Source organism: Sciurus carolinensis, chromosome 8 (genome assembly GCF_902686445.1).
Source record: "Sciurus carolinensis chromosome 8, mSciCar1.2, whole genome shotgun sequence".
Classification (NCBI taxonomy): domain Eukaryota; kingdom Metazoa; phylum Chordata; class Mammalia; order Rodentia; family Sciuridae; genus Sciurus; species Sciurus carolinensis.
The window spans coordinates 102,370,907-102,397,393 of record NC_062220.1 but is presented as its reverse complement, the minus strand read 5'-3'; the positions used below and the strand labels follow the sequence as shown (position 1 = coordinate 102,397,393).

The window sequence follows — 26,487 nt, the reverse complement described above, 5'->3', positions numbered from 1 at the left end:
CCCCCGCTCCAGTGCCAACTCTAACAGGGGCTGAATGGGGTAGGGGTGGAGGTAAACCATGTATATCTGCCCCAGTTGGCTCAGTCTTTCTAAGGTTTCAGTAGCATTGGGAAGAGAGTGGGGACCCCAAGCACCTTCACAAGGAGGCTCATCTGGCGGGGCATGGAATAGGGCCAGTTGGTGGGAGGAATGAAGGCAGGTGGATCATTAACCAGGAAGACTCAGTCTTATTGGTTCCAATCAGCCAGGCTAGCACTGTCACTTGAGGGGAGGAGACTGACTTATGTGTATCCCTGGCAGCCATCCCTCAACTGTCTCCAGCTGTTCTCAAGACCTGTCCCGGCTTTCTGCTGATCCCTGTCCTGCCCTAGGATGGTGGTCAGTCTTCAGGGCTGTCTGCCCTGGGTCCTGCTCCTGCACTTGGTGAGTCCAGTGCTCATGGCAACTCCCTGCTGTCTTCCTTGAGGCCTAGGTCAGCTGGGTAGCAGGCAGAAGCTGTTGGGTAACAGTGAGGGAGGGCCTTAGGGCTTAGAGGGGGTCCCAGGCCCCACAGAGGAGGATTGCCAGTAGGAGGTCTCTAAGTAATGGAGTTGAAGAGACATAGGGTCAGGAGAGGCAGCTGAATAGAGTCCATGACCCCGTGTGGAGTCTGGGTCTATACTTAAGGAAGAGTTGAGTCAAGGAGGTCCTGAGGGGGTGGGGTCCTGAAGCATCCAGAGGTTGGGAAGAAGTCTGGCTTTCACCTGTTAAAGTCTTCATTTGCTTTCAAGTCTGGGAGGTGAGCAATGGCATTTGGCTCCAAGCAGTGTGGGACAGGGAGATCATGCACAGACCCTCCACAAGAGGCCTTAGCCACTGATAGGTTGGGAGGGAGTTCAATAGCTTTAGGAACACCTTAGAGTTGCCTCCATCAGCCCTCATCTTGGCAGTGCGACCTTCCTAAACTGTAGTCTATAGGGTCACCTCCTTCTTTGAGTGACCCTGTCACTCCCAGGAAGAAGGTTCTGATTCCACCTCCATCAACACTCTAGGTCCAGGACATGCCTCCAGGAGGCTCCCCACAGCCCACCTGCTCTGTGTCCTTTCTTTCCCCACACCCTCCTTGGCAGCCCACTGCCTGAACAGTGCCTGGCTATGCTGACTTGCCTTAGAACCTATGCATGACGTCACTCTGCTCTACAGGTCCAGGGTGAGCTATATACACCCATCCACCAGGCTGGCTATTGTGCCTTCTATGATGAATGTGGAAAGAACCCAGAGCTGTCCGGAAGCCTCATATCACTGTCTAATGTGTCCTGCCTGTCCAACACACCGGCTCGCCATGTCACAGGTAACCATCTGGCCCTCCTTCAACGCATTTGTCCCCGCCTCTACACTGGCCCAGATACTACCTATGCCTGCTGCTCTGCCAAGCAACTAGTGTCACTGGAAACAAGCATGTCCATCACCAAGGCCTTGCTCACCCGTTGCCCAGCCTGCTCCGACAACTTTGCAAACCTGCATTGCCACAACACCTGCAGCCCCAACCAGAGCCTCTTCATCAATGTCACTCGTGTTGCCCCAACGAGCACAGACCAGCCCCCTGCAGTGGTGGCTTATGATGCCTTCTACCAGCGCAGCTTCGCAGAGGAGACCTATGACTCCTGCAGCCGTGTGCACATCCCTGCTGCCGCCTCATTGGCTGTGGGCAGCATGTGTGGTGTATATGGTTCTTCTCTTTGCAATGCTCAGCGCTGGCTCAACTTCCAGGGAGATGTATCAAATGGCCTGGCTCCGCTGGACATTACCTTCCATCTTGTGGAACCTGGCCAGGTCCCAGGGAGCGGGATCCAGCCACTGAATGGGGAGATCTCACGCTGCAATGAGATCCAGGACAATGGCATGACAGCCTGCTCCTGCCAAGACTGTGCTGCATCCTGCCCTGTCATTGATCACCCCCCCAGTCTGACCCCCTTCTTCTACATGGGTAAGATGCCAGGCTGGCTGGTCCTCATCATCATTTTCTGCTCCGTTTTTGTGTTGCTCAACACTATCCTTGCACGCCTTCGGGTCGTTTCCAAAAAGGACAAGGGCAAGATGGAGGACCCCCAGGCAGCCTCCAGCCTCTCGCACAAGTGCAGCCTCTTCCCCCACACCCTTCTTGGCCAGTTCTTCCAGAGTTGGGGCACATGGGTAGCCTCATGGCCACTAACCATCCTGGCAGTGTCCACCGTGGGAGTGATAGCCTTGGCAACTGGCATGGTGTTCTTAGAACTCACCACTGATCCTGTGGAACTATGGTCAGCCCCCAAAAGCCAAGCCCGGAAGGAGAAGGCTTTCCATGACCAGCATTTTGGCCCCTTCTACCGAACAAACCAGGTTTTCCTGACCGCTCCTCACCGGTCCAGCTACAGGTATGACTCTCTGCTGCTGGGACCCAAGAACTTCAGTGGAATCCTGGCCCTGGACCTGCTGCTGGAGGTGCTGGACCTACAGGAGAGGCTGAGGCACCTGCAGGTGTGGTCACCTGAGGAGCAAAGAAATATCTCCCTGAAGGACATCTGTTATGCCCCCCTTAATCCCCACAATGCCAGCCTCTCTGACTGCTGCGTTAATAGCTTCCTGCAATACTTCCAGAATAACCGCACACTGCTGCTGCTCACAGCCAACCAGACGCTGATGGGCCAGACTTCTCAGGTGGACTGGAGGGACCACTATCTTTACTGTGCTAAGTGAGTTCTTCATGGGTCCAAAGGGAGGAGCAGGTGAAGCTACCACAGAATCTTAGGAACTGGTCAGCAACATGGCTTCACCCTGTAGGATCAGGGTGGCTTCCATGTCTCTGTACTTGGGCCATCATGTGCCTGATTCTGCACTCCTTCTCTGATCCCCATTCTCTTTGTTTGAAGTTCTAGCTCCTTGTAGCAGATTTGCATGTGGCCATCACAGTCCCTTTAGCCCCGATTCCACTTGATCTTTCTGTGGAGCTCTTGGTATGGTCTTGGTTTAAATCTCAAAAGGAATCAGATTGGCCCAGCTCATATTTATGTTTGTATTGTTTTATTTATTTATTTATTTATTTATTTTTTGCATCTGTACCTGGCTTTATAGGGCCATTGGTAGCCCAGGAGTGACTTAGTGTGAATAGAAAAGGGTACCCTCAGCACAAGACAAGGCTGTGATTGGTTTCAGGCCACAGGCACTGGGCCAGGAGTCCCACTGCATGTCTCAGCCACACCTTTATGTTGTTTGGAGTTTGGTCCCTGGCCCCGCCCATTCTGAATGGTACAAATAGGATGTGAATGAGTTCACTGGGCTGGGGAAAGGCATCAGGAAGTCCCAGTAGTGGTGGAGGCTCTCGGAGGTGGCAGTGGACAGATTTTCTCAAAGTGGACTTCTTGTACATTACCTCTACTCAAGAGCAAATGAGAGCTAAAACAGCCAACAGTATATTAGTGCTAATATAAAAATAGTTTTGACCTTGCAGACCCTGGAAAGGGACTCCAGGACTCCTGGGATCTCAGGTCATACACAATTTGAAATCCACTGGATTAGATGAGAGTGCCAATGCCTTCTGTCTCCTTCTTCCTGCTACTGGTTTTTTACCCTTGACTTGATCCCCAAGTGTGGGCTGCCTCCCAGAGTGCCTATGCCATGAGCCAGAGACTGTCCCTCAAAAATGGCAGAACATGCTTGCCTTGTCCCTGGGTTTGATCCCCAGCACCCAAAAAAAAAAAAAAAAAAAAAAAAAAAAAAAAATGGCAGAACAGAGAGGAGCTGTTCTCTGCCTTGAGGGACGCCAGTGATCAGATGTGCTGTTGTGTATTATTTTTATTTTGCATACTTGCATCTTGGGTGATTTGATTATGCCCATTTCAGATAGGAAAACAGGCTAAGAGGAGTATGGTGAGCGCTCAAGGTCACACAGCAACCAGGGCTCCCTGGAGGAGCTGGTGACCAACACACTCACTTGTTCAGAGCCCAGAAGGCAAGTAGAGAATTTTGTCCAGATATCCTATTACGTTTCCACAACCATGTGCTCTGAAGAAAAGCTTAAGTTGAAGAGGATGGGCCAGCCCAAAGGTAATTGTCCTTGTACCCACAGCTTCTGGGCTCTGGGGCCCAGAATCTTAACATAGTGCCTGTAGGGTTTTGGGCTCTGGGTGGGAAGAAGAAGTCAACAAGTGGTAATGAGACCAGTGCAGGATACCATGGCTCAAGTCCCAACTCCCACCCCTGTGCTCATCTGTGAAACAGATAATGGCAGGCATGGAAGGTCTGGTCATGCAAGGGGATGTGGGAAGCACAGAGGTATCAGCCTTCAGCCCCTCGCCTGGCATAGAGAGGTGCTTAAGGGCAGCTTTCCCCCTGCAGTTTGGGAACTAAATGCAATATTTTTGGTTGTGAGCCATTAGGAACTCACTGGGCCAGGCAATCTGCACCAGTGCCCACTTCCTCCAGTGTGCAGTGGGCCTAGGGTGGGACAGGCCTGAATGAACTCAGGCAGGACAAGGAAAGTCTCCTTCCCCTTGTGGTCTCCCTCCAGTGCCCCTCTCACCTTCAAAGATGGCACAGCCCTGGCCCTGAGCTGCATAGCTGACTACGGGGCCCCTGTCTTCCCTTTCCTCGCTGTGGGGGGGTACCAAGGTAAGCTGGGTGGGCCCTGGGAGGCCAAGGAAGGGGCAATATTGGGGAAGGAATAATAGGTGGGCATGGGGGTGATGGGTGTTCTTATTGCCTTGGAGTGGCCTGGCTTATAGGGGCTGCAAATGAACTGTACTGCCTCCCCTCTCTGCTACCCCATTTTCGGAGTACTGCCCAGGGCCTCTGGTGCCTGGACCCAAAGAGTTTGCATTTGACTGAGAGAGGGAAGTGGGGTAGGAAGGAAAGGTCGTGATTCAGATGAGGAATGGGGAGGAGCGGGTGTAGAGATGAGGGGAGGGAGACTGGGATGTAGCTGGAGGTGGAGGGAGGCAGGGGTGCAGCTGCAAAAGGGCTGAGCGTTACTTATCACAGGGAAGGACTTCTCTGAGGCAGAGGCCCTGATCATGACCTTCTCCATCAACAACTATCCTGCTGAGGACCCCCGACTGGCCCAGGCCAAGCTCTGGGAGGGGGCCTTCATAGAGGAGATGCAAGCCTTCCAGCGCAGGATGGCGGGCACATTCCAGGTCGCTTTCATGGCTGAGGTAAGGGCTCAAAATCCTTGACTCTGCAGTTGCAATCCCAGTGGTCTTGTGTTAGTTCCCGTATCCCTGTCCTAGCCCTACCTCTTCCTGGGTGAATACCTACCCAGACAGGGTGTTTGTGATGGCCGTTCCTGGAGCCTCACTCAGGCTCCAAGCAGGTCATCCAGCACCTGGATCCAACATGTAGATAGTGGACTGGCTGGTATGTTTGCAGCGCTCTTTGGAGGATGAGATCAACCGCACCACCATCAAGGACCTGCCCATCTTTGCCATCAGCTACATCGTCATCTTTGCATACATCTCTCTGGCCCTGGGCAGCTACTCCAATTGGAAACGAGTGGCGGTGAGAGTGGGAGGGACATAGCAAGGGGTCCCAGGGGCTGGGACCTCTCCAGTCAACCTTCTGAAACCTTCCTAACCAGCAGAAAAAAGAGCCTCCAAGAGGCTACCCTGAAGGATAGTATTTCCTGGAAGTGTTCTGTGTTCAAAGATCAATAATTTTCTTTCTGTTCCCTGACATATCTCCACTTGTCCAAATGCAAGATATGGCAGTGAACCTGTGCTTTTGGGTACAGTGGGCCTGCCCTGGAAAGATGGCTCTGCAGAGGGGCATCAATGCAGACATGAGCTCCCTGTGGTAGGCAGAACTGAGTACCTGTGGGCACTAAGGGTGCCTGCCCCCCTCTGCCCAGGAAGTGGAAAGGATCTAAATAGGTTCTCTGGTGTCTAGGAGGCTGAGCCCAGTTGCATTGCAGGTGGAGTCAAAGGCCACCCTGGGCTTGGGTGGAGTGGCCGTGGTGCTGGGAGCAGTCATGGCTGCCATGGGATTCTTCTCCTACCTGGGCATTCCCTCTTCCCTGGTCATCCTCCAAGTGGTACCTTTCCTGGTGCTGGCTGTGGGAGCTGACAACATCTTCATCTTTGTTCTTGAGTACCAGGTAAGAAGGAAGGAGTTCTCCACTCCCACCTGCATCCCCAACATCCCCAGCAGACAGAACCTCACATCGATTTGCAGGGCATTTTTGTAGACTCTTCAATGCATCAACACTCAGGTTTATACCTCTAGAAAATAGCATGAGTTGACACATACACATTCATTTGGAACTTGTTTTCTATTAAACTTATGGAACATCTGGGGAAAGTTTTCTGTGTTAGCATATTAACCACAGTAAGCATAAATCAGAGTCCATCTGGCCCCTCCCTGCTGGCAAACATTTAGGGTTATGGGGAGGCTTGAAATAAGCATATTATTGATGTCCTGGATGCACCAAGCATTTCTCTAGGTCAGACCTTGGAAGCAAAATGTGCTGCTGTGGAGCATTAGTAGTGTCAGTCCCTGACTTGAGAAGGTTGGGCAGTTCCTCAGGCCGATTTTTAGGCCTGGCCAAGTCTATGGGCACTTGATAGTCCATAAAGACTGCTGGTCTTTGAGGGCCAATGCCCTTGGTGGATCCTGGACCCTCTGCCGGCTGTTCCCCACAGCGGCTGCCTCGGATGCCTGGGGAGAAGAGAGAGGCCCACATTGGCAGAGCCCTGGGCAGTGTGGCCCCAAGCATGCTGCTGTGCAGCCTTTCAGAGGCCATCTGCTTCTTCCTAGGTGAGTCGGGAAACCCTCTCCCCTAGGTGCTGGCCCTCTGGGTTAGTACTAGGGGCCTGAGTTCTTGAGGGCATTGTGTTCTAGCAGACCCCTTCCCTCTGCATGTAGTCTGTGCAGGCACCCACCCTGCCTGGGATGCTAGGATATCCTGATAATCCTCTCCCCAACACAGGGGCTCTGACTCACATGCCGGCTGTGCAAACCTTCGCTTTGACCTCTGGCCTTGCGATCATCCTTGACTTCCTGCTGCAGATGACAGCTTTTGTGGCCCTGCTTTCCCTGGACAGCAAGAGGCAGGAGGTAGGGTTAGTTGGGCTAGGGCCAAGGGACCTACCCTGCCTTGGTCCCCACCTTGGTTGGGGGATGTGGCCTCATTGCCACACAAATGGTCCAGAGAGTTTCAGGGACATTATGCTGATAGGGGATATCGTTGGGGCCATGTAATACAACTTCCCATGGAAAAATAATTTCTTTTTGGTAACTTTTGGAAATAAGATCAAATTGCCTCAAGTACACAAGGTTGCAAAATAAAACAAATGAGAAGTTAACACAAGTTGAGTTGCTGGTTCTGTGTGATGGGTGTAAAATTCAGATATTTGATCAAGACAGATAACAAAGTAAAGCAAATAGCACATTGGTTGTCCCCAGTGACAGTGGCACTCCCGAGTTGGGGGCATCCCCTGAGATCTGCTCTGAGGCTACCCTGAGAGATTGCCTTCCTGTCAGGCTTCCCGCCCTGATATATTCTGCTGCTGCAAGTCCCAGAAGCTGCCCCCACCTGAGCACAGTGAGGGGCTACTACTCCGTTTCTTCCGCAAGACATACGCTCCCTTCCTGCTGAACAGGATCACTCGCCGTGTTGTGGTGAGTGGACTGAGGGGGTGGGTGCAGGGTCCCACCAACCAGGTGAATTCGGGGAGAGCAGAGTCAAGAGTAGAGGGGTTGCTCGGAAGGCTAAGGAGGATTGTAGGTTTGAAGCAACCTAGTGAGACCCTGTCTAAAAATTAAAAAGGAGATGGAGATGTGGCTCAGGGTTCAATCCCTGGTACCTAAAAAAAAAAAAAAAAAAAAAAAAGGAGGGGTTGCACAAGCCCAGGTGGTGGAGTTTCGGTCAGCCCAACTTCATGACATTTCCCACAATGCCCCAGCCAGAATTAAGTTTGGGAGAAAATGGGGGTATGGTTCTCACGCAGCAGTTTTCTCCTCAGCTGCTGTTATTTCTGGCCCTGTTTGGAGTGAGTCTCTACTTCATCAGCTACCTCAGTGTGGGGCTGGACCAGGAGCTAGCTCTGCCCAAGGTAAGCCTGGGGAATCTTCCCAGCCTTTGGTCTCCTGAGATTTGGGAGGGTTAGCAGCACCCAGCAGGTGGGGGTTGCATGGGGCCAGGGCATGGCAGCTATGCAGAACTGCTCTTTACCTTGAAGGGGGGCTGGGGAAATAGCTCAGCTGGTAGAGTGCTTGCCTCACAAGGCCCTGAGTTCGATCCCCAGTACCGCAAAAAAAAAAAAAAAAAAAACAAAAAACATAAAATGTACTTGGGATTTACCTTGAAGGTGCCCCCAATGAACCAGGGGTGGGAAGCCACATCCAAGTCTGAAAAGTGCAAGAGCTGAGTGCCAGCTTCAGTCCATAGAAGGAGAAATATCCTGAGTCCAGAAGGTTGTCCATTTGAGTTGACTGGTCATATGAAATAACTGTCAATTTGCTGAGCACTCACCCAGTTTGTAAAATCCTCATCAACCCTTGTTTTCTAAGTTATCTCCCACATCTCCTGTGATGCTGGGGACTGAAACCAGAGCCTTGCACTTGCTAGGCAAGTACTCTAGTACTCCTCAGCCTATTTTCTGTTTTTTTTTTTTTGTTGTTTTTTTTTAATAATAATCTTCCTAATGGGTGTGAAGGGTAGCTATTTCAATGTGGTTTTAACATGCATTTCCCTAATAATTATTGACATTAAGCATCTTTCCATCTGCTTATTGGCCATGTGTATTATTTTCTTTGGAAAAATGTCTGTTACAGTCCTTTAACCATTCATTTTTGAATTAGGTTGCTTGATCTTTTTGTTGTTGAGTCTTAAGAGTTCTCTATATATGCTGAATATCAGTCCTTTGTCAGATATGTGATTTGCAAATGTTTTCTTTCTTTCTGTGGGTTGCTTTTTAATTTTGCTTATAGTGTCCTTTTATGCATGAATTTAAAAAATATTCATAAGTCATAGTTATCCTATCTTTTGTTGCCCATGCCTTTGGTGTTATATCCAAGAAATCATTGCCACATTCAATATCATGAAGTTCTGCCTTTTCTTCTAAGAGTTTATAGCTTTAAGTCTTATATTTAGGTATCAATTCATTTGGAGTAATTTTTATAATATGATGTTGTAGGGTCCAAACTTAATTACTTTTTATGTGGACATCCATTTTTCCTGGCACCGTTTGTTGAAAAGTCTGTCTTTCTCCATTGAATGGTTTTGGCTTTCTTATCCAAAGTCATTTGACCACGTATGTAAGAAGTTTTTTCTGGATTCTTATTCTGTCCCATTGATCTATATGTCTGTCCTTATGGTCATTATGACAGTAACACACTATTCTTTTTATTGTAAACAAATGGGATACATGTTGTTTCTGTTGTACATGAAGTAAAGGCATACCATTTGTGTAATCATACATTTACATAGGGTAATGGTGTTTGACTCATTCTGTTATTTTTTCCTTCCCCCCCACCTCTCCTACCCCCCTTTTCCCTCTATACAGTCCCTCCTTCCTCCATTCTTATCCCCCTCCCACCCCCCATATGTTTCATCATCTGCTTATCAGCGAGATCATTCGTCCTTTGGTTTTTTGAGATTGGCTTATCTCACTTAGCATGATATTCTCCAATTTCATCCATTTGCCTGCAAATGCCATAATTTTATTATTCTTTATGGCCAAGTAATATTCCATTGTATATATATACCACAGTTTCTTTATCCATTCATCAGTTGAAGGACATCTAGGTTGGTTCCACACTCTGGCTATTGTGAATTGAGCAGCTATGAACATTGATGTGACTGTATCTCTGTAGTATGCTGATTTTATGTCCTTTGGGTATAGGCCAAGGAGTGGGATAGTTGGGAGTACCACACTATTTTGACTACTGTAGCTCTGTGGTAAAATTTCAGACCAGGAAGGGTATTCCCTTTGTTCCTTGTCACAGATTTTTTTGGCTATTAGGGTTCCCGTGAAATTCTGTATGAATTTTAGGGTGAGTTTTTTTTTTAAATTTCTTCAAAACCTGCCATTGAATAGGGATTGCATTGAATTTGTAGAATTTTTTTCTTTGGTAGTATAGCTATTTTAACAATATTGTCTTTCAATCCATGAATGTGGGCTGTCTTTCCATATGTCTTTCATTTATTTCAAGAAATTACCCCCCCCCAGTACTGTTTTTATTTATATACAGTCCTAAACATTTCAGCAGTAGGAAGAGTGGGAAATGTTCCTTGTTCAATCCAGGGACCTCCATAATGCTTGTTTATTGTTACCAAAGTTGCATGCAAGTGGCATCATGGATTTGGTAAAATAATGACAATGTTTTGAGTCTCTCTGCTAGAGTAATATGGTGAGTTTCAATCTCTGCTTCTTCGCAAATCCTGAATTTAGACTTTCAACTGTATTTAGTTAAAATTCTATTTCTGAAGGTTTGAAATAAACTGATAGAATGATAAACAGACCGGGCACAGTGGCACACACCTGTAATCCCAGCAGCTTGGGAGACTAAGGTAGGAGGATCACGAGTTCAAAGCCAGCCTCAGCAAAAGTGAGATGCTATATAACTCAGTGAGACCCTGTCTCTAAATAAAATATGGCTGGGGATGTGGCTCAGGGGTCGAGTGCCCCTAAGTTCAATCCCTAGTAATCCATTCCCCACCAAAAAAGAAAGGTAGACAGGCATGCAATCCATTTTCCACTGTCTGTTCAAATATCCAATTGAATTTCTCCTTTTTGTTTTCAAGAGAGCTAGTTGACTTGGTTTGTTTAATTCCTGCTGCAGTGGCTTTAAACCCACAATAGTGACCAGCAGGATCACATTTGTACAGCATCCTTTATCTATACCAATTCAAACCACACAATGACCAAGAGGCCTCATTTTGGCATTCTATGTGTAGACTTGGGAAATATAAGCAATTCTTTTACACAGCATGTCCAAAGAATCTCATAACCAGGCTTGTACTTACACTAAGCGTCTTTATAGCATGCCTCTGTACCTGAGATCCACTGGGATCTGTTGACATCGGTCATTCCTGTCATAGGTCAGTGTTTTCAGTGGTCTTAAATAAGTGAGTCATTGTGTTGGAATCCAATAATTTGTCAGCTGTTTTTTTTTGTGTGTGTGACAATTACTACAGTCTTTCCTTCTGACGGCTACTGATGTAGCCTTAAAAGCATATGCTACTTGATAAAGCCAGCACTGGTTGGAAAAATGGTAAGGTGTTAGTCAAAACTAGCACTGGAATCACTGGATGTGTTGGTGCATCCGCTACTTCAGGCACAGTCTCTGGCCTCCATAGCTCTCCTATGAGGCACACAAGATTTGCAGTTCAATCCTCAGCACTGTAAAAAAAAAAAAAAACCCAAAATAAACAAAACACAAGATAAAATCTGTCTAGTAAGTCTTTCTCAGGGACAGTTTCTGTTGATTAATTTTTGTCCTTGGAATGGGTCATATTTTTATTTTTCTTTATATGTTTTGAAATTTTATTTTTGTTATTGAAAAATGAACACTGAGTCTTACAATATACTCTAATTGGAGTTTTATAATGTAGCCTTATAATGTATTCTGGAGATCAGCTTCTCACCCTGGAACAGGATTTGATTTTTAAAATTGTTCATTTTCTTGCTTATTCTTAGTATCTCTGTGCTGGGGATTGCCTAAGGTGTACAGTTCATATCTTCTTAGGTCTTTCTCTGGGCACACGTGCTTATGTCTAAATTCTCCTGTGTTTGTGGCTTCCTTTGAATGTATTATAAATGTTTGGCCCAAAAGGAGAAAAGGAGAAAAATAAGGTAGGAAAAACAAACAGGTATTTACCTTTTGAATTTCCTTGAAGTCACTTCAGCAGGAGGCAAAGGAGGTTGCAACACTGGTGGTGGGAATAGCAATAAGGACTGCTTGCCTCTGTGTCAGCATCACTAAGGACAGAAGTAGTGATCAGTGGTCAAAATTCAGATGCTTGATACCTGAAGGACCAGATCCTTATTTCCTGCCCTGGCTCCTGTAATCCACATACAAGTTGCTTCCAGAATGCATAAACAGATTCATGCCTTGGGGCTGGAGTGGAGAATGAGTAGTTACTACTGTGCTGAGAGCTGAAATTGACAGAAGGGACCATCATTTACTAAACAAGCTTTACCCTGGAAGCTTCTACCCTTAATAGGTTCCAGAGTTCTGAAATAGTTACATCATATTGGCCAGTGCCTTTCCTAGTCCTTCTTATTCTGCCATCTTCCCTGCCTGCACTGAGTTTTGACATTTTAGGAGAAGGGAACAGACCATGAAGATGCCTGGTGCATGGCCTTTAGTGTGTGCACACAAATATTTACAAGCATATGAAAATATGGCCCAGTCACAGGTCAGCCTGTTACAGTGACTGTGGCAGATTGGGAATGGTAGGAAGGGATAAAATTATGTGTGTGTATATGTTCTTGTTCATGTGTTTGAGAGTGGGGGGGTCATGTGGGTGTGTTGCTCTGAGTTCATACTTTCCCATTAGCATATTTCTGTGCATGTACCTATGATTATACCTATAAGTGTGAATCTCAAAGCATGTACATCTGTAGGTATACCTGAAACCAGATACCTCTGTAATTGCACTGTACATGCACGTTTGTGAGGATATTTATGATTGTGTACTTCTCTCTGTCCCTCCTTAGATGTACCTCGTGTGTGACCTCTGAGCATGTACCTGTGTGTACCTCTGAGTATACCTCTGTGTGTGTACTTCTATGTGTACCTTTGCATGTACCTCTGTGTGTACCTGAATGTTTCCTCTGAGTATACCTTTGTGTGTACCTCTGCAGGTATTATTGAGCATGTACTTCTAGGGGCACATATGGTCTCCTGACACTGATTCTCCTCCTTCCCAGGACTCGTACCTGCTTGACTACTTCCTCTTTATGAATCAATACTTTGAGGTGGGGCCTCCAGTGTACTTTGTTACCACTTCAGGCTACAATTTCTCCAGTGAGGCAGGCATGAATGCCATCTGTTCCAGCGCAGGCTGTGACAGCTTCTCCTTAACCCAGAAGATCCAGTATGCCACAGAATTCCCTGACCAGTAAGTGAAGTCCCACCCAGCACCCCAGCCTGCTCGCTGTCTGCATCTTCCACTCCCCTCCTGTGCCCTCTTCCTGCCTGCTTTGCTCCTGCCTAGCCCACCTGCTATCAAATGCCTGGGGAGGCCTAGCATGGGGGTTAAACCACAGGAATGACCACCCTGCCTGCTAGTCCTGTCCCCTCACTTCTTCTTGCTGTCCTCAGGTCTTACCTGGCCATTTCTGCCTCCTCCTGGGTAGATGACTTCATTGACTGGCTGACCCCATCCTCCTGCTGCCGCCTTTATATCTCTGGTCCCAATAAGGACGAGTTCTGCCCCTCAACTGAGAGTAAGTGTGGGTCCTAGGGGGCTCATTGCCCATTGCAGCTTGGGGAAACTGAAGCAAGAGAAAGGAAACAACTGGTGAGCTCCTCTCTCAACCCTCTACCCCTGCTGCAGTGTCCTTTGGGGGCAAGGGCACAGAGTAAACCTCAGGAGTCCCTGAGGAATACCTGGGTGTGTGACCAACCAGCAGTCATATCCTTGTGTCTCTTGGAGTATTGTGCCCATGCTCAGGGGGCATGTTTACCATGGGTATTGGGTGGAGGAGTCAGGAGTAGAGCTGAAGCTGGTGCTTGGTTTTGTATGGGCATCTGCTGCATTTGTAGGTAGAGGGAGAGTCTGTGTTTCCTGCCCCAAATTTCCCTTCCCTACCTGCCCCTAGGTGCCAGGTTTCTATAACTGAGGGAACATCTCCCACATTTAGAAATGATAAATGCAAATCCCCCTAGGAGCTGGGTGCCTTAGATGGGGGCAGAGGAGGAGGGGATTCAGAGCAGGAGCTGCTTGGCCTGAAGTACTGCTGCCCACAGTCCCCCTTCTCTACAGACTCCTGGAACTGCTTAAAGAACTGCATGAGCTACACCTTGGGCCCTGTACGGCCTACAGTGGAGCAGTTCCACAAGTATCTTCCCTGGTTCCTGAGTGATGTGCCCAACATCAAATGTCCCAAAGGGTAGGCTCAGCAAGGGGCTTCCACTGGGGAGGGTGGGTAGTCCTGTGGGCCCCAGAAGGGGATGGATCCAGAATGGTACAAGGGGGCAAGGTGAAGCCTCTCTGGGGTGCAGAGAGATGAACAGACAGGAGGAGGCCTCATCCACTAATTCTTTGTCCTGGCCTCCTTCTTACAGTGGCCTGGCAGCATATAGCACCTCTGTGAATTTGGGCCCTGATGGCCAGGTTCTAGGTAAGCATGATCTTGTTTGGTGGGAGAACCCAAAGTCAGGCGCTTCAGAGGTCCCCAAGAGTCGCAAGAAACAACCTATCTCTACCTTACATCTTCTTTCCTCTCTCCTCTGAGGAAAGGGTCAGGTTCTAACTGTCCTGGTCCTGTTAGCAAGGGTCCTACTTCCCAAGTCCACATCCTCGCACTTCACTACTTCTTCCACCTCAAGTCCATGGTCAGTGTGAACTTTGAGACATTCTTTCAACAGTTGATGTCATGCTTGGGAGCCACCCACACTAACGGGGGGGGGGGTAAGCACCTTTTACAAATGCATAAATCATATCCAGATGTCAGCAGAAGGCAGTTGGCTGAATGAGTTAGGATGTTTTGCTATAGTGCAATCCCAGGAGCCATCAACAGTAAGAAGGGAGACAGACAGGGAAAAGGACCACAGCATGCTGGCAGCTTCATATAGCAGGTGGTAGAACCAGACAGCCATCTGCATGAAGAGCCAGCTGTATCTAGCTCTGTGCATACATACTTAGCATGGGGACCCCAGTGGAGCAGGTGCAGATATGGGTCTGAGGGTAGGTGGAGGAGTTACAAATGGATTCTCTTGTTTTATACTGAAACAAGTCACAGTTTTAATTACTAGTGGTGAATTGTCTGCAGCTCACTCACTCACCTGCGCAGGTAACTTTTCCATTAAATTCCCATCTTTCAAGAGAGGTACTCCCACGCCTGCCCCAGTCCTGGTCCTTGGGCAGTACAGGCTGTGCAGAGTCAGTGTGGACAGAAAGGGGTGGCATGTCTCAGTAAGGAACAGAGAAGCAGGTCATGTCATGGAGGGAGCAAACAGGCAGCCATTCTTCCACTCCATGAACTGGGGCAGTTTTGTGCCCACCTCCGACCTTAGTCTCCTCATGTGTGCACTAGGTTATTCTATAGCAACACTTCTCAAAGGGAAAGCCCTGGATAGAAGCATCAGCATCACCTGCAAATTGTTAGAAATGCAAGTTCCCAGGACTCACTATGAACTTTCAGACCTAAATCTCTGGGTTGGGATGGTCATCTGGTTCTGAATCACCTCCAGGTGGTTTAGAGGGCTGGTGGGAAGCTCTGAGGTCACCTTCCTGCTTAAAGATTATGAATGTCCAAGTCTAATTCTCTTCTTTTTTTTCCCTCCCCATGTACATATACCTCTTTTTTTCTGATGCAAGGCCCACTATACATAATTAAGAAATAACTTTTCTTATACTTGCCAGCAGGAGTCATGAGTCACAGGTATATCGATTCAATGATTTTCATTTTTTCGTCTTCTTTTCTAGTTGTTTCCAATAGGAATATGAGAATTTAAAAGACAAGTAAATTTTAAAAATCCAGTGCATATTAACAGGGAGGGATTTGGTTTCACCATGGAGATCTCTTCGGGCTCTATCTATCAAGGTCAGGCCTGGACTTGGGTCTATTGCAGTAGTAGGACCAGTTATAGAACTTTGGGGGCTGGTGCAACATGAAAATGCAGTCCCCTTGCACACAAAATTTACTAGGAATTTGAATAGGGGTGGCAGAGCCTGGAACCCTGTCACTGTCCCTGGAGTGCTCTGAGAGTGTCCTGAGCAAGTTCTGACCTTTGACCTTCCTTCTACCACACACCATGGCCATCCAGCCTCCCAGTTCATGGCCTACCACAAGCCCCTGAAGAATTCACAGGATTACACAAAAGCTCTGCAGGCAGCCCAGTTGCTGGCAGCCAACATCACTGCTGACCTGCGGAAGGTGCCCGGGACAGATCCAAACTTCGAGGTCTTCCCTTACACGTGAGGACCTGGGGGGCTGGGCTGGAGTAAGATGGAGGGTAACTGTTGGATATGGGAGGTCAGGGCAGCAGGTTTTCGAGAGGTTTCAATGGAGGAGGATCAGCTTCGGTTATGAAGACACCAGTAGTGGCCTGGAGTCTAATCATTTCTCATGCTGGTTAATACACCAATTTGTACCTCTTCAGGCCTCAGTGTTCTCCTTCTGAAATGGGGGAATCCTGCCTATTGGAAAGGCACTCAAGGCCTGAGTTGTGACCATGCTCTCTGGCAGGATCACCAACGTGTTCTATGAGCAGTACTTGACTGTTCTCCCAGAGGGGGTCTTTGCACTTGCCCTCTGCTTCCTGCCCACCTTCATTGTCTGCTACCTCCTGCTGGGCCTGGACATACGCTCGGGCCTCCTCAACCTGCTCTCCATCATCATGATTCTCTCGGACACCATTGGCTTCATGGCCTTGTGGGGCATCAGTTACAACGCTGTGTCCCTCATCAACCTGGTTACGGTAACCTGCCAGAGAGTCCCTGGAGGGGTGGTTGGGGATCTAGCTTCATTGGATACTCCCAGTTCTGCATAGAATTTGGATGCCTGCCCCTCTTGTCTTCTTCCCCATTTCTTCCTCTGTCTTCTAAAATGAAGCCCCCTCTCTCTTATAGGCAGTGGGCATGTCTGTAGAGTTTGTGTCCCATATCACCCGCTCCTTTGCTATCAGCACCAAACCCACCCGCCTGGAGAGGGCCAAGGAAGCTACCATCTCCATGGGCAGTGCAGTGAGTGGAGTGGGGAGGGCTGCCCTCTGCCTCACCTAACATCTTGTGTCCTGACTAATACTTGGCTGTGACCTACCCTGTCAGGTATTTGCTGGAGTGGCCATGACCAACCTTCCAGGCATCCTCATTCTGGGCTTTGCTGATGCCCAGCTCATACAGATCTTCTTCTTCCGCCTCAACCTACTGATCACCCTGATGGGCATGCTGCATGGCCTGGTCTTCCTACCAGTTATACTTAGCTATGTGGGTGAGTCCCAGACCTGTTTCTGCCAGGTTGCACAATTTATGATGAAAACCACAACAATGGTGTGTGCCCTTCAGAAAAACTCAGGGAGACACAAGGGCTACTGGCAAATATCAGGAGCATGCACATGGCAGAGACCTTGATCATACTTCCTATTTTGGAAGCTGCTGTTTTTAACTCAATATACTTTGAACATCCTTCCTTGTCAGTGGATCTGTGTCTCATACTGTTTCAGTGGCCCACTCACTATACTGCTGTCAGACTTTTAAAAACATGAACTTCAACCACCACCACCACAACAATTTTGTTTTGACATGCTGGGGATCAAATCAAGGGCTGTGCACATTCTAGGCAAGTGCTTTACACATACCAACCAAGAAATATATTTTATGTTGAGAGGTGTGGGCAAACAGGTAGATACATATAAATGTATCACAATGGTTCCCAAATAAAATAATGCTTGTCCTTACTATATGTGAACCATTCTAATATTTTTGGTTGTATTCTGTCATTAATCTAAAAAAATGCTGGTGTTAATCTACTAAGTTAATTTCATTACTTCTTAGTGGGTGGCAACCTGTAGTTTGAAAACACCATCTTATTGTATGGTTCTACCATGATTTATTTAACCAGCTTCCAACTGTTGGACATTAAATTATTTCTGATTTTCCATTATTATTACCAGTGCTGCAATGATTGAACTTGTGGCTAAATCTTTGGCCAAATCCTCCAGTATTTCTTTAGAAGGCCTGTAGATATTGATTGTTAATGCCAATGGTTAGTACCCTTCAGAAATTTTTACCATTTAAACTTGTACCAGCAGCTTGTGCAATTGCCCATTTCCCTGTATCCTTGTGATTGAACATAGCTATTAAAAATCATGCCCCATGGGCTAGGGTTGTAGTTCAGTGGTAGAGCATTTGCCTAGCATGTGTGAGGCATTGGGTTCGATTCTCAGCACTACATAAAAATAAATAAGTAAATAAATAAATAAATAAATGTCCATTGAAAACAAAAATATACAAAAAATGTCACACCCCACACCAGGTACAGTGCAGTGATGCATGGCTGCAATCCCAGTGGCTTCTGAGACTGAGACAGGAGATTGCAAGTTCAAAGCCAGCCTCAGTAACTTAGCGAGGCCCTAAGCATCTTAGTGAGACCCTGTGTGAGATTTTTTTTAAAAAGGGGGATGCACTGGGGATGTGGCTCAGTGGTTAGGTGCCCCTGGGTTAAATCCCTGGTACCAAAGGGGAAAAAAAAATCAATCCCCACATAGATTTAAACTAAGCCCCTCAGGCTGAGGGTGTTTCTGGCTCTCAGGGTGGGCAAGGTGAAAGGAGTTCAATTTTACCCCTCTCCCACTAGATTGTATTAGTAATATAATATTAAAAAATTTATAGAAGGGTATGTTTGTATATCAACATATTTGTAATTGTCTTGTCATCTCAGGAAGTAGATTTTATTATCATCCTCATTGTACAGATGAGGAACCAGAGACATCTAACCCAGGTCACAGACTCTGTCAAATGAGAGCAAGGTTGTAGCCCACAGCTCCAGTGTTCCCAACTGTGACACCATAGTCTCCTATAAGAACTCCATGACTCTCTTTGAAAGAGGAGATCTGTGCATTGGGGATGGTGTGCGAGACACAAGAAAGGGGCAAAGAGGAACATCTCTTCAGGTCTTCCCTGAGAAGGGGAGACTCAGGTCTCAGAGCCACACACAGGTGGTACTGCTTCTTGGAGGTTCCCAGAGTACCTGGGGGATGTGGGGTGACCTGAAGCTTGCAGATACCCACCTTTGCATAGCAGTCAGCTCCCACACCTTGAGGCCTGCACTGTGTAGGCAGTGACCCAGAAAGGCAAGAACAGAGTACCCTGTGGGATCCTTGTGTCCTGAGTTTCTTATACAGAATAAGGGATAGTATTTCTTAGAGGAGGGTTGGCAGTGGATGTTAGTACCAGATGTCCCAGGAAGAAGGGGAGAAAGAAATTTGTTTCAAGAGTTTTCCCTAAAAGCATGCCCATAGAAGCAAACGTGTGGGGTGCCATGGAGACTGATTGAAATGGCTATTGGCAGGGTAGACCAAGTGCAGGGGAGGTGCAGGGAGTTTGGGGGCTCAACTCCTCTCTGGTTGAGCCACTGCCTGCATCCCCTGCCTGTCTCCCTGAGTGCAGACCTCACCCCTATCTCTCTCCAGGGCCTGATGTCAACCCAGTTCTGGTGCTGGAACAGAAGCGAATCAAAGAGATAGCAACAGCTAACGCAGATTCCTGCCTGAAGCATTCCTTCCCTCCCAACATGACCAACGTCTATGTTAACCATGGCTTCGAGAATTCCTCCTCAGGTGCTGGTGCCATCAGTAGCTCTTTGCCCAATCGTGGGCAGGAGTTCTGATGGAGCCAGAACCCATCCAGGCTCCTTGATTCTGAACCAAGTAACCATGAAGGTCTTCCCTTCATGGTGGTCCTTTAGCTCACCCCCTCTGAGGGTCTGGGGGAGGCTGTTCCAGGAAAGCAACTGTCACTCTGGCCATGAGATACCCAGCAACACTAGTGGTGGCCCATGTGCTCCTGTTGCAGCTCCCTGGAGTCCAGGTCACTCAGGTCTCTGTTAGTGTGAGGTTACCTCCTCCTTCCAGTCTCAGGGTTGGGGGCTGCTGGGCACAGACACATCCTGTGTTTGCATCAGGTCCCAATTCTCTCTTGGGTGTCCTCTTTTTACCCACTTTTCCCTCCTTTAATTCTCTTGTCAGAAAAGTCTCCATTTTGTGTCAATAAGTCTTTAACACTCACCACTGTCCCAGAGAACAGAGAGTGATCCCACTGTGGATCATGACATGGCAAGAGACCAGGGAGAAGTAAAAACAGATTCCTTCAGACCTGCCCTCGGGGGGTTCTTTTTCTGGTGATGAAGGAGCCCTAGAAGAATGTTCTCACAAACACTTTGGTCATGGGTTGACCCCACCTGGAAAGATAGTGTTGGTCTCTAGTTCCAGTGACAAGTAAGGTTGTTGTCTTCAGTTGAGGCCACTGCCTGTCTGAAGGCTTGGAGTTTAGGGGTTAGGTGGGTCCTCTGACCTCAGTCTCATGCCTAGAGCAGAGCTCAGTTGGCCTCAAGTCAGCCCAATGTGAGCCTCCATGGAGAACTCTCCAGGAGCAGAAGCTGCAGTGGAGAGAGGAAGATGACTTGCTGTTTAAAACACACAATTCAATAAATACTTGTTGAGCAGAAATAGTGTTTTAATGTCATATGTATTCTAGCTGCTTCTGGGTTTAAGATTTTTTTTTTTGCAAATGACATAAAAATCCACATGTGGGGAAGGGATTTATGGAGAGCTTAGTGTTAAGTTCTATTTCCTTTCCCTCTTTAAAAAAATAACCAGCCATGCACTGTGGTGGTGCATGCCTGTAATACTAGTGACTCAGGAGGTGAGGGAGGAGGATCCCAAGTTCAAAGCCAGTCCCAGCAACTCAGTGATAACCTAAGCAATTCAGTGAGACAATGTCTCTAAATAAAATACGAAAAAAGGGATGGGGATGTAGCTCAGTGGTTAAGTGTCCCTGGGTTCAATCCCCACTACAATAAAATAAAATAAAATAAAATAAAATAAAATAAAATAAAATAACCAGACAATAGTGCGCCCTTGCCTTGTGAGTGCCTGTGATGTGTAGGAATAATTACCCTTCAGAGAGTGTAGAGTCTGGGAGTCAGTCAGGGGTAGGAGGTGCAGCTTATCCCTTTCCAGCAATAGCCTGTGAAGTAAGGAACACCTGAAGAAACTGCTGAAGAACCTAAAGATGTGTTCAGGAGGGAGGGACCCATTATGCAAATACCAGTTTCTGGGAAGGTCTTTTACCAGGACAATGAATACACTGTCAAGGAACTATCCAGATCCCCCTTGAGCCTCTCGGCTTTTCTCTGTGTTCAGTCCTTGGTTGGCTGAGGAGCTGCTGTGACTGTCTGTGACAGAAGGATGAGCAAAGGGGTGAAAAGAAGCTAGAATCTCCGGAGGACACTGTCTGCTTTCTGGTCCATAAGAGCCCCAAACACCACAGTTAGCCCACTGTCACACGCTGCACAGGAGGAAAAAGGAGGTTTGGTAAAGGGTGAGTAGCCAGGGAACAGAGGCTGAAGAGAAACTGCACAAGTTACCCTGTTAAAAACGCCACAGGTGCAGGATAGACAAAGGGATTTGAGGAACAAAGTAGCATCTGAAAAGTGACATTTCAAATCACAAAAAGGATAGTCCTTTTCAGTAAACAGTGTGAGAGCAGTTGGGGAATCATTTGGATCAAAATAAAGTTGTATTTCTACACCACACATAAATAAAAGTACAGATAGATTATAGAACTAAAAATAAAAACAAAACTGTACAACTGTCAGAAGAGAACACAGAAGAATAAACTATAATTTTGAGGTGGGAAAACTTTCTGGAGCCCAGAGTCCAGAAGCTATAAAAGTAAAGACTAAAGGTTTGACTATATTATAGTTGAAAACTTGTATAACTATACACATGAACAAAAATAGTGAAGAAAGCTGAAAGACACATTAGCTGAGAAGAATATCTGTAACATATTTAACAGCTAAGGAGTAAAATCAAGACTATCCAGGGCTGGGGTTGTGGTTCAGTGGTAGAGTGCTGTCCAGGACGTGTGAGGCACTGGGTTCAATCCCCAGTATCATATAAAAAACTAAATAAATAAAATAAAGGTATTAAAAAACACTATCCAAACAGATAAAGTGGTGATGTGGATTATGTGGCTGTCTTACTGAAAACAACAAAATTCTGGGAAAAGTAAATCATATTCTGTTTTAGTCATCTTTTTATTGCTATGACCAATACACCTGACATAAATGAACTAGGGGAGAAGAAGTTTATTTTAACTCATGGTTTCAGAGGTTAAGTCCATGATCAGATGATCCTATAGCTCTGGGCCCAAGGTGAAGGATAACATCATGATAGAAGGTCGTGGTGGAAGAAAGCTGCTTAGAGCAGAGTACATAAACTATTTGGAATTCTTCTGAATGGGAATTTGTCTATTCCATTTATTTGTTCAGTATGATAGATATGTCTCTATGCTTCAATATATAATCATAAATATCTGTATATGTATATTATCTATCAATCAATGTCAGTATGACTCATGTATATTCATTTTATGCTTTTGGTTCTAATAGACTACTACTTTATCATTAATATTATTACCAGGAAACAGAGAGAGATTGAGTTCAAAGAGCTGGGAACACTATAATCCCCAAGAGCATACCCCCAGTGACCTACCTCCTCTTTCCATGCTCTACCTCCTACAGTTATCACCCATTAATCCTTTCAAATTTTCAATTCATCAAAAAGATGAATCCACTAATTAGATTACAGTTCTCAAAATCTAATCATTTCACCTCTGAATATTCCTGTGTTGTCTCACACATGAGCTTTCAGAGGACACTTCATATCAAAACCACAATAAACCCATTAGATGACTACTTACTTAGGATTTTTTTTTTTTTTTTTTTTTTTTTTTTTTTTTTTTTTTTGCGGTGCTGGGGATTGAACCCAGGGCCTTGTAGCTTGCAAGACAAGCACTCTACCAACTGAGCTATCTCCCCAGCCCCCTACTTATTTAGGATTGTTATAGCCTCTTTATCAATTGAAACTTTTAAAGTTATGAAATGTCTATAAATATGCTTCTTTATCTCTAACATTTGTTCAACTCTATAAAGTTATTATACACACATATATGTATGTGTTATGTATACATAGGGTTACTTATAGGGTAAGTAACCCTCTTTTTTACTCTTTCCATACTGTACCATTAGGAAGAAAGTCACTATGCCTATTCCAAACATAAGGAGTGGAGAGTCATGTTCCACCTCCATGAGTACAGAGTATTTATATCAACTATTTGGAATAATTCTTCTTCTCTTTATCCTCCTCCTCCTCCTTCTATTCCTTCTCCTCCTTCCTCCTTTTCCTTCTTCTTCCTCTTTTCCCTCTCCCTTTCCCTCTCCTTCCTTCTCCTCCTCCTCTTTTTTTTTCTTGGTACCAGGGATCAAACCCTGTGGTGCTTAATCAATGAGTTATATCCCCAGTCTTTTTTTATATTTTATTTAGAGATAGAGTCTCATTGAGTTGATTTAGGACCTCGCAAAGTTGCTGAGGCTGACTTTGAATTCACATCCTCCTGCCTCAGCCTCCTGAGCCTCTGGGATGCAACTCCATGCCTGGCACTGTTTGGAATTCTTCTGAACAAGAATTTGTTTGTTCTCTTTCATTTATTTATTTGTTTGGTATGATATATATGTGTCTTTATGTATTAAAATATATCTGTGTCTATCTTTTCAGTTGATTCTTTCTTGTCATCCTCATCATTATGTGTTTTACCACTGTTTTATTTTGAGACATTGCAAGATTACCCAGACTCATCTTGCATATTTTCTGCAGCAATTCTAGAATCAGTTACTTCTCTAAGAAGCTCTGGTTTTCTATTGGAGAATGATATTAGAAATCAAGATCTGGGTGCTAGGGTGTGCCCACTGCTACTAAGGCAAGGTTGTTTCTGGATTCGCTTAGCTGAAAGCAAGGAAAAATGCATGTACACTCATCTGCATATATATATTTCTATCAATAATTCTACATGTAGTCATATATATCTATAGTAAGCTAAACTTAAATTTATAGCAAAGTCTCCAATTTAGACTCATTATCACATGGATCATTCTAGTCTCTTTCCCTTGCTTTTCTGTAACCTCCTACTCCAACAGTGAAAATCTGGCTTTCACTACCCACAACCATGCACTTGTTATTTTCCACTATATTTCTAGTGATTTCAGAATTGATAATCTATATCCTTCTGGGAAACCCAAGGATACTTGTGGGAAACTCTTATCAGTCACAGTTCAAAGTCTGTATACAGTTCCTTTTGCCTTTAGTCTTACAGACTCCATTCATTTCCAAAGTTACTTAGGTCAGCATTTTTCCACTACTCTCTTCAGTGAGGATGTTTCATACATTTGTAATAAAGTTACATTGTTTTGTGACATTCTGTTCTGGGATCCCTCAATCTCCTAAATATTAACATTTACTCTATGCTGTAGACTTCTGAGTTTTGACAAATGTACAGTGTCATATATCTATAATTACTATCTTATAGAATAATTTTAAATCCTAAATAACTCCCCATACTTTGCCTATTTCAATCTTTTCTCACAACTGATGCCTGGAAATCACTGCTCTTATTATTCATTCCATATTTTGCCTTTTCCATAATGTCATGTAATTGGATGGTAGCATTTTCAGACTGCCTTCTATTGTTTAGCAACATGCATTTAAGATTAATCCAGTTTTTCATAATTGAATAGCTCATTTTTTCTTATTTCTGAATGATATTTCACTTTATGAAAGTACCACAGTTTGCTTATTCATTCATCTACTGAGGGAATCTTGGTTGCTTCCAATTTTTGGCAATTATGAGTAAAGTTGCAATAAACATTTGTGTGTAGATTTTTGTGTGGACATAGTTTTCAAATAAGTTGGGTAAATACATAAGAGCACAATTTCTGGATTGTATTATGCCAGGGTCCAGCCCTAGCAGCAGTCGGGGATCCTAGGTGGATGGGAGGCATTGGCACAGTGGAGAAACAGCACACAGAGACACCAAGTGTTCTGAGGCTGAATCTGAATCTTTATTGTTCACAGAATCTTTTTGTATGTTTTTTCTTTGGAATTGATTACATCATTTCATGATTAATACAATGAAATGCTAAGTAAAAATCTTCAAGAGTATAATTAATAATCTTATTTAAGAAACATGTTCTTACTGTATGATAGCTTAAATAAAAAAAAAAAAAAAAAACCAGTTCCCAGCAAGGTAGAGGGCACCATGCTCCGTTTAGTTTTAATTTCCCTGAAAGAATAGGTCATTAAGTTTCTATAGGAGTTACCCTTTCCAAGAACTCTAATGTTAGTTATTAACAGTGGAAAGTTTTTGTTATTACTGACAAAATAGAGGAATCAGCTTATAGTTAATATTTATTCTATTTCATGTACTCAATGGCAGACTAAAACTCTATTTTGATCTTTAAAGAACTAGACATAGGAGGCATACTAATTGTACTTATGATTAACCTATTTATTTTTTATTAAGTGGGAAAAATGTCCTTAAACTTAATCATAAACACTAAGAAAGCAAAGAAGACCAAACAGAGGAATACACTCTCATATACCTATATATAACTTTTAGAGAATTTGTATACTAAAAGAAATCACAGGTTCCTTACAAATTTGAGCAAATCAAAATTGCTTATAATTTCATCTAAGTGTTAATATTAAACTTATTGTATTATTTTGTGTCCCAGCACCATGAAATCTCCCCAGTATTCTCTATAATCTGAATCTAAGGATATAGTGATTATTAGTATTAAAAGCAACTGCACATGGAGACATGCCACGCCTATGGCCCCCAAGAGGGAGGATGATATTTCAACAGAACCGTATCAAGTGTTGGAGTGGTAGGAAATAGATGCGGCAGTATTATAAGGTTATGTTTAACTTTCCATTAACTTTATTTCAAAAATAATTTTATTTACCTTTTGAATAGATAATGCATGCACATGGTATCAGATTCAAAAGTTAGCCTCCCTTCTATTTTGTACTGCAGTTTCTGTTAATTTCCCCTCTCTGGAGACTTTTATTTCTTAGGATAATTTTAGATGCTAAAGAAATTATGCAAAACTTTGAAATATAGTAAGATGACAGCAAGTCCTTTCAAAGTCTAATGAAGCATTATATAATAGGCTCACCCAACGATTCATTACTTTTCAGGGCAGAGATTCTCAGAGTTTAGTATGTGGACCCTTGGGGTGGCAGGGAGGGTTGCCTCCAAGGTCAAAATAACAATATTAAAATGTGATTATTTGCCCTTTTACTATGTTGGCATTTGTGATAATGGTTCAAAAGCAACAGAAGGTAAAACTGTAAATGTCTCAGTAGAAATCAAGCCAGTGGCACTGCTAGGGTACTGTAACAAAGCACCATAGACTAAGTGTCTTAATAGAAATGTATTCTTTTACAGTTCTGGAGGCTGGAAGTTTAAGATCAAGGTGTTGTCAGAATTGTTATCTGGTGAGGGGCCTCTCTTCCTAGCTTATAGCAGTCTCATTGTGTCTTCATATTATCTTTTGTGTAGAGATAAAAATGGAGACCCTCTAAAACTAAAAGCTTCAAATACTCCTCCCAAACCAAAACTCCCTGGCAAGAATGGGGACAAAGGAGTTAAAAGTGACATGTCCTCTTGGCTAGGACAGCCTAACTAAATCTATATATGTGTATCTCCTGACTTTTGTTTCTATAAATTGAAAGTTTCTGTAA

The 26,487-nt window shown here is 45.1% G+C and overlaps 1 protein-coding gene and 1 pseudogene across 1 annotated transcript; one reads left to right on the top strand and one right to left on the bottom strand.

Annotated features, from left to right (window-relative positions):
- Positions 1-291: 291 nt before the first annotated feature.
- On the top strand, positions 292-20,340 carry Npc1l1 (NPC1 like intracellular cholesterol transporter 1). The gene is made up of 19 exons (XM_047561337.1): positions 292-423; positions 1,183-2,711; positions 4,526-4,626; positions 4,996-5,168; positions 5,383-5,511; positions 5,924-6,106; positions 6,651-6,765; positions 6,938-7,065; positions 7,492-7,629; positions 7,974-8,063; positions 12,888-13,078; positions 13,282-13,406; positions 13,946-14,072; positions 14,248-14,303; positions 15,952-16,102; positions 16,374-16,605; positions 16,757-16,870; positions 16,955-17,117; positions 19,318-20,340. Exons 1-19 carry the CDS (start codon positions 373-375, stop codon positions 19,512-19,514), a joined length of 3,993 nt encoding a protein of 1,330 aa, XP_047417293.1. The 5' UTR covers positions 292-372; the 3' UTR covers positions 19,515-20,340.
- Positions 10,282-12,622, bottom strand: LOC124990478 (proteasome subunit alpha type-6-like; annotated as a pseudogene).
- Positions 20,341-26,487: the final 6,147 nt, after the last annotated feature.

Bases quoted from the DNA above. Each gene is read 5' to 3' on its own strand.
- Npc1l1 (XM_047561337.1), top strand. From the start codon at position 373: ATGGTGGTCAGTCTTCAGGGCTGTCTGCCCTGGGTCCTGCTCCTGCAC. The intron at 6,107-6,650 runs GTAAGAAGGAAG...TGTTCCCCACAG, and splicing joins TCTTTGTTCTTGAGTACCAG to CGGCTGCCTCGGATGCCTGG. The intron at 17,118-19,317 runs GTGAGTCCCAGA...ATCTCTCTCCAG, and splicing joins AGTTATACTTAGCTATGTGG to GGCCTGATGTCAACCCAGTT.